The sequence below is a fragment of the Lactuca sativa genome, chromosome 8 (assembly GCF_002870075.4).
Source record: "Lactuca sativa cultivar Salinas chromosome 8, Lsat_Salinas_v11, whole genome shotgun sequence".
Classification (NCBI taxonomy): domain Eukaryota; kingdom Viridiplantae; phylum Streptophyta; class Magnoliopsida; order Asterales; family Asteraceae; genus Lactuca; species Lactuca sativa.
In genome coordinates, this window is record NC_056630.2 from 217,232,744 (window position 1) to 217,240,298 (window position 7,555).

The following is a 7,555-nucleotide window of genomic DNA, read 5'->3' on the forward strand; positions in this document are numbered from 1 at the left end:
TTATGATTTTTCTACGTTTCAAATATAACAGTAGACAGCTAAAAACTCGAAATAGAGATCGAGCGACTTTTAGCCAACACAACCTAAACGAGAATCAAAGATCTCCACAATAGTAGTACAATGGTAAAAAGACAGAAGAAAACGGACATCAGATGAAGAAGTTATGGATTTTCAACGGGCTTTTCTAGTCCTGGCCTGTTAAAAATTATAATATTAAAAACAAATTCAAAATTAGCCGACGGAGTCTAAACGAAAGTTATAGAGGATAGTCTCACCTACGCGTGGATATAAAGAACGTCAAAAACGGAACATGTATGCCAGAGTTATGAATTTATGAAGTTCAGGGCACAAATTTCGACACTTTGTCATAGCTCACGACGTGAGCATAGGGTTCACGACGCGAACTTAGAGATTTGACACCTTCCAGAGCAAATGGATGATGACGAACACCATGACCTAAGCAGGACCAAGGTCATGACGCGAACATGTGGTTCACGACGTGAACCCTGAACTTCCAGCCTATAAATAGAAATCGAGGGCAGACGGACTTGGTTGCTCATTTCCATCCTCTCTCCTACTTCTACACACTGTTAAGCCCCTCTAAACCACCTCGAAGCCGCGAGAACACCTCTACCACACGAAGTGAGTCCTGATGCCCCGAATCTCCCGAGAAACTAACTCCTTTCTAGTCGAAGTGTTGCCCGCATGAAGCTCGTTTCTTCACCAGAAGCTCACGGTTACGTCTAGAGAGATCATTCCTAGAAACGAAATGATGCCCGATTCACCACTTTCCAAGTGATTTCATACCCCTAATTTATCTTTTCAATGATTTAAATGCTTTTATGGGGGGGGGGGGGTAATACAAGTAGAAAAGCATATAGTTGTATAATCAAACACATGTGATTTATAACTAGCAAAACAAGTGGATCTCTTATACTTCAATCTGTGTTATCAAACAAAATATTTCAAATCAATTTATAAACTGACATCAAGTCATCTATAACCATTCTAATGGTTAAAACCCTTTTATATGCTAAACTCTTTATTAAACACTTTTTAAACTTATATATATTTTCAAAATCATGTCTATATAGATATAATTATATAAGTAAGGTTGAAAGGGCTTAGGACTGCTAACTCGCTTTATTCCTGTTCCTTGTTTGGTTGTGGACTTAGAGTATTCGGTTGTTTATCCGAGTGTCATTTGAGTCTTAGTTATATATATTATGTATATGTGAATAGATATAAAAGTTCTTACATCAGTTCAACACCTTTGGGTAGCAAAGGTGTACAAACATACTCAGTCATTCAAACAACATTGCTAGCAAACTATAATAGGTATAGTTTAGAGGATTACTACTTACTATTTCTAGAACAATGAAACTTACAAGAGTCGGTTCATACTATATTCTAGAACGGAAGACCAAATCATGATTCACGAACTTATACTTTACACTAACAATAACCTAGGAAGGGAACGTATCATTAACTCATTGTTTATAACAATATATGATAATATACAAGGTGTAAGTATATACAGGGTACATCTACAAAAGTACCAGGTTATATATGGGGTACATCTACAAAGTCCTGGATTTTATTTATAAAGGGTACATCAACAAAGTACCAGACAATAATAAATAAAACGTATTAAAAAATACAGTAACAAGAACAGAAAGGAACATACATCCTTTTACAAGAACAAGATAACGTTAATGTGAGACTACTTCACGGCTTAGTAATTTGTTTGTTAAGTCGCGTTTTGTAACCAGAGTCTCCTGGAAGAAGAGCATTATTAGCATGGTTACAACCACATCAAATTTTTAACCTTAATTAAACAAATTGAATTTAAGGTAGTTAGTGCTTCAGTAGTGAATTATTACAACGTTACTGTACATTGTCATTTTCCCATTACATTCATATAGTGATCTTCTCACATAAAAGGTAATATAAACTATTTTTTGTTACTAATAGTCATATATTTGGGAAAACACTCACTTTTACAAAAGAACAAACATACAGAACAGTCGGGTCTTGGTAGAAGACTACTCTCCATTTTAGTTGAAAATATAAGATTTTCTAGGAAGTATACAAACTTTACATCAAACACTTACAAACATTTTCTTCAAACTTATACAAACATTTGACACTAAAATACTTATGAACTCACCAACTTTAATGCTGATCTACTCTTTCAAAATAACTTGTATTCTCAGGTCACCAGTAGATAGGTACACTGGACCAAGTTTTGGGAAGATGGAGCGTGTTCAAGACTCGTCTTTTATTTTGATATATATATTTTTGGTGTCTTACAAAAACATTCAGAACACACTTGTATTAAATTATATTATTAAGAATTGATATGATACTGTAGATGACGTCCTCCGCCCCCGAACGTTTTCGCCGTTCTTGTTTGGGGGTGTGACAGATATCTCCTCCCATACAAGAGCTTAAAAGGCGGAGCACCAATGCTGGAGTGATAACTGCTATTGTATGAGAAATCCACAGGAGGCAGGTACGAGTCCCAGGTCCCACCGAAATCGATAACACAGGCCCGCAACATATCCTCAAGGGTCTGTATCGTCTGCTCACTTTAGGCATCGGTCTACAGATGGTAAGCACTACTGAAGTGCACCCTCATGCCTAGTTCCTCATGGAACTTCTGCCAAAAACGGGAGGTGACTTGAACATCACGATCTGAAACAATGGTGGCCGGAACCCCATGGAGAGCAACGATCTCGCAAACATACACATCGACCAACTTCTCGGCCGAAGAACTCTCTCGAATCGCCAGAAAGTGGGAACTCTTGGTCAATCGATCCACTAGGACCCAAATAGCATCAAAACCCTTTTTCGTCTTCGACAACTTGGTGATGAAGTCCATCGAAATTTGCTCCCGTTTCCACATGGGAAACTCCAGAGGCTGCAGTGTGCCATGCGGCCTCTGATGCTCAGCCTTGACCATCCTGCATGTCATGCATCTCTCCTTATACCAGACTATCTCCCTCTTCATACACGACCGCCAATAGCTCAATCTAAAATCCCGGTACATCTTGGTGGCCTCTACGTGAATAGAAAAACAAGACTTATGAGCCTCCTCCAACACAATATGTTTGACACCGCCAGACATCGGGACCCAGACCCGGTGACGTCAAGTTAACAATCCACACCTATCCGAGGCAAATCTAACAATCTCACCCCTGATCCTCTCTTTCTTCTAATTCTCTTCCCAAACACCTTCGGCTTGAGCCTCCCTGATCAATCCCAAAAGCGGGGAATACACTGATATCGTCATACACGACACCCCATCTGAAGGTCCAGCCGACTTGCAGCTCAAAGCATCCGACATTATATTTGCTTTACCCGGATGGTAAAGAATCTTGCAGTCATAACCCTTGACTACGTCCAGCCACCTGCGCTGGCTCATGTTCAGGCTCGGCTAATCCATAATATGCCTTAGACTCTTGTGATCCGTGTAGTAGAAATTCTTCCTTACAGTGCCTTTACAGTAGAAGTTCTTCATCGAGCTCTTCTAAGGCATTTGTTTTATATTAAGGCATTAATTTTATATTTATGGCAAATATTTTATGTTCCCTATAAATAATAATTAGATTAGTTTTTGGAAAAGTAGTTTTTTCCAGATTAGGATTTTCTTTGTACATTCATATCATTATCAATATACACAAAACCATTAATTACCAGATTACTTGCATATTATGGTGATTGATTCTTGATTGTTCTTGATTTTTCGCATTCGTCATCTCAGATTTATTTCTAACAAGTGGTATCAGAGCGGGTTCGTGTAGATCTCAACGATTATTGCAAGAATTGATCTTGTTTATGACGATATTTTATCATGAATCTCACCTTGTTCTTGAAGTTTTGTATGTTTTCTGTAAAGAAAAAGTCTAATACCTCGTTTTATTGCAGAATCTTGTTGAGATTTGTTATCTTCTACGCATTATTTCATCTGATTTGTTCTTGAATCGTGTCCTGGAAGAGAATTAGAACAAAATTTTCGTGTTTATTCGAATTTTTGTGTTTAGATCTATTTTCTCTCTCTAGAAACCATCTTAGATCTGTTTTCTCTCTCTAGAAACCATCTTAGATCTATTTTCTCTTTCTAGAATTTTTATCAGATCTACTTTCTCTTTCTTCAAGTTTTCTTTCTTGTTGAAGATTTAATGGCAGATTATATGGTGTTAAAAGACATGAAAGGACTAGGATTAAAAGTTACAGATCCAAAGTTTCGTCTTAAAGAACGATATATGTTTTGGGATGTTCTTGATCAATCTATGTTGAAGAATGTCATTGAGATGTATAATATCTATATTGATTAGAAGATTGGTGATTTCACACAGATTTCTTGTGGTGATTTAAAAGTAATTGTGTAGAAGATGATAAAGATTTGTTAAAACTGTTTATCATTATCAAAGAATATTTACTTCTGAAGAAAAATCAACATAATTTAGAGAAATAAAGAAAAGAAAAAGAAAGTGTTCTTGACGTTCTTGATAAAGTTCATGAAGTTCTTCAAGTTTCTGATGAAAAAGTGACTCCAGATGTTCTTGTTGAGGGGGAGTCAAAAGTTTCATGTTTTTCAGAAGCTTCACAATCCGAATCTAGTGTTTCAAATGGTGAATCGCAAAGCAAATCTCCTGAAATCGTGAAAGTGAAAAAGTTTTGTTCTATTGGAACCCAAACAAATGATTTTTTTTGTTCTGATGATGTTTTTGAGGGAATGGTTTCTTACAAAAAGTCAATTATTCAAGATGTTCAGATTTACCAAACTACTAAGGAATGTGTTCAAAAGTCTTCAAATGTTTAGATTCAGAAAGGTGAAGAGGTTGTTCAGATTTGAAATTCGTTTCTGAAGCATAGAAATCAGAAAAGAAAGAAGAAGAAGAAGAAGAACGAGTGTAAAATGAAGAAGGTTTGGATGCCTAAGGTACAAGTACCTAGTGCATGTGAAAATGTATAATCGACGTAGTGTTAGTACAATCAATCCTAAACTCCATGATAACAATAACAAAATCACCCTTTTACAAAAAGAATACATTTTAGGTCTAAGACAGACGAAATTTACATAGCACCAAAGTTCATGCAACAATAAACTGGATCGAAAATAAGGAATATTGTGAAAGTAACAAAGATGTCTTACCTTTGTCTCTCTTATTCAAATCAAATCACTCTTCAATTTAGTTAGTTTTGAGGGAAATCATAATTACTTCAACTCATTTAGTTTATTAGAGCGCAATGTTTCCTGATTTCACCGACCTTGCCGGTAAGAACTCCAATTTGTCCCATTTTCACCATTGATGCTTGGAAATCTTTAAAGAATGTGTAGCCATGAGACTTAGCTTGAAGCTTGACATAAGCGCTTGTTGTTTTGTCATTTAGAAGTGCAGCATCGGACTGAAACAAGCCTCTCCTTTTCAAGACCACACTGTAGTAGTCCTCATCGAATGATTTTGAACTCCCTGGATCCATTGCAAGGAGTGTGGTTTTGTCGGTTGGAAAGCATATTCTTTTCAATTGAGGTACATACCTCGGGTCTAGGGATGGGTCAGTGTCGCCTTTGCCTGTAAAATTGTACAACCTAGTCGCAATGGTAGAGCAATGTGAAATCCCGACGGTGTGTCCTCCTTTAAACAAATACAATTTCAAACGTTATATTGGTTGTTAACGCACAGTCGTTATAGGGGTATAAGTTCAGAAAAAGTTAAAACACTTAGTTTCTAAAGCCGGAAAACCTCGTTTTTTTTTCCTTCCACAGAAAAAGTTGCATTTTTCATATATACCGTTCCATTAAAAAATTGTTTTATGCCTGGTTAGGCAATATTATTGTCTTTTTAGCTTACGTATTACAAAAATGTAAAACGAAAAGAAAATGCATGGTATTGGGAATTATTTAAAAGGTAAATCTGTTTTGTATACACTAATTAAAAAAAAACAAAGATCAAATACCTGAAAGAACAGCCAGGTCTTTAACGCTGAGACCCTTGGAGACAAATTGTGCTTTGAGTTGAGTAATGTTGGCAAAAGGAGCAGGTAGTGTAAAACTCTCGGAAGCTATTGATACTCTTCCATCTCTTCTCCCTAATGGCACTGGCCAATATGGGCCCTTAATCTGAATTAAAAAGAAAAAAATAAGACGTAGGTTTTTTTTAGAAGAATGTAAAAGACATAAATGCATGTGCCCTACTCAAGGTCTAGGAGTCAACCTCAGATATCTCTTAATTATATATAGAAAAAGAAATCTTTATTGTGAGAATTAAATACCTGGTGGATTGCATCTCGTGCTACCAAAGATAGGATGTCTGCACAAGAGACAACACCAGGACATGCGGCTTCTACAGCAGTTTTTGCAGCATCAATAACTTGAAATCCTCTGAGTGAAAGATTCGGAATTCCGTCTTTCTCCGCCTGGTTTTTTCTTGTAGAGTTTATCAACACTGAACCATCACATCCCTGTAGAAACGTCATATATATCATTTTCTATCTTAAATTACAATTAATAATATTAATCAAAATAGATAAGCAATGCACGTTGTTGTTTCACATACCCTCACAAAGCAATCATGAAACTGCATTCGGAGCAAAGCAGCAGCAAGAGAAGGAGCACGATAAATGTAGTTTGCTGTTGTCCTTTTTACAATAGCTTCAGCTCTGGGACACGTCTTTTGGTAGAATCCTAACTTTAGCGGATAGCCATTGGCGACGTCAAAAACAAGAGCAACAAGCAAAAATTGTAGAAGAAGTGCAATGTGCTTTTGGATTGCCATATATATTGCTTACAGACACATGCACAGAGGGAGAGATGATTAGGAAGTTGTAGAGTCTTCAATTTATAGCTTTGATGATAACTAAGTCACCTGTGAATGCGTCTATGGATGGATGAGCTGTTTTAGAGTTTATTTAAAACAAAAACTTTTATTTATTGCCTTTTAGGTTCATACTATATCTTATTTTACATTGTCAACCATAGCTCCATGTACCAACAATATTCCAATCAATCAGGGCGTGTGGACTATTAAACGGTGAATGTGTATTGTATGTTTGCAACAATCTGTAAGCTTTTGAAACTCGGCAAGTATTAAAAAATCCTAGCTCTTTATATAAACAAATACAGAATTTGGCAACCACTCCGTCTCTTAGAAGTGCTTTCAAGTAAACAGAAAACGAATTCGGGAACAGATTATCAAATGATCGTTCTATGTTTTCTATGTGCAATTTTCATTTACGAAATCAAACTGGTTTATAAAATAATCTTTATAACAAACCAAAAGGACTGAGGCCTGTGGGTGCCACAAGTTAATGGAAATGTGCCCTCAACGATTAGGTTGACGTTCAAATCTCACTTGGACACCAATGTAGATTTAAATTTTAAAGTATATTTAAGTGTGTATAAGCAAAATATCTTCCAAATTCACTAATTATTTAAAAATGCTAACTCCGTGTGAATGTTGGCAAAATAAGATTCATTAATCACTCCGCTCTCTTAGAAGTGCCTTCCAAGTTATTAGAAAACGAATTCAGGCACAAATTATCAAAT

General features: G+C 36.3%; 1 protein-coding gene across 1 annotated transcript; it reads right to left on the bottom strand.

Moving 5' to 3' along the window:
* Positions 1-5,001: 5,001 nt before the first annotated feature.
* LOC111903790 (peroxidase 27) lies at positions 5,002-6,793 on the bottom strand. The gene is made up of 4 exons (XM_023899546.3): positions 6,567-6,793; positions 6,283-6,471; positions 5,968-6,130; positions 5,002-5,645 (listed from the first exon to the last, which is right to left on the bottom strand). The coding sequence occupies exons 1-4, from the start codon at positions 6,783-6,785 to the stop codon at positions 5,239-5,241; spliced, it is 978 nt and encodes a 325-aa protein (XP_023755314.1). The 5' UTR covers positions 6,786-6,793; the 3' UTR covers positions 5,002-5,238.
* Between the last annotated feature and the right edge of the window lie 762 nt (positions 6,794-7,555).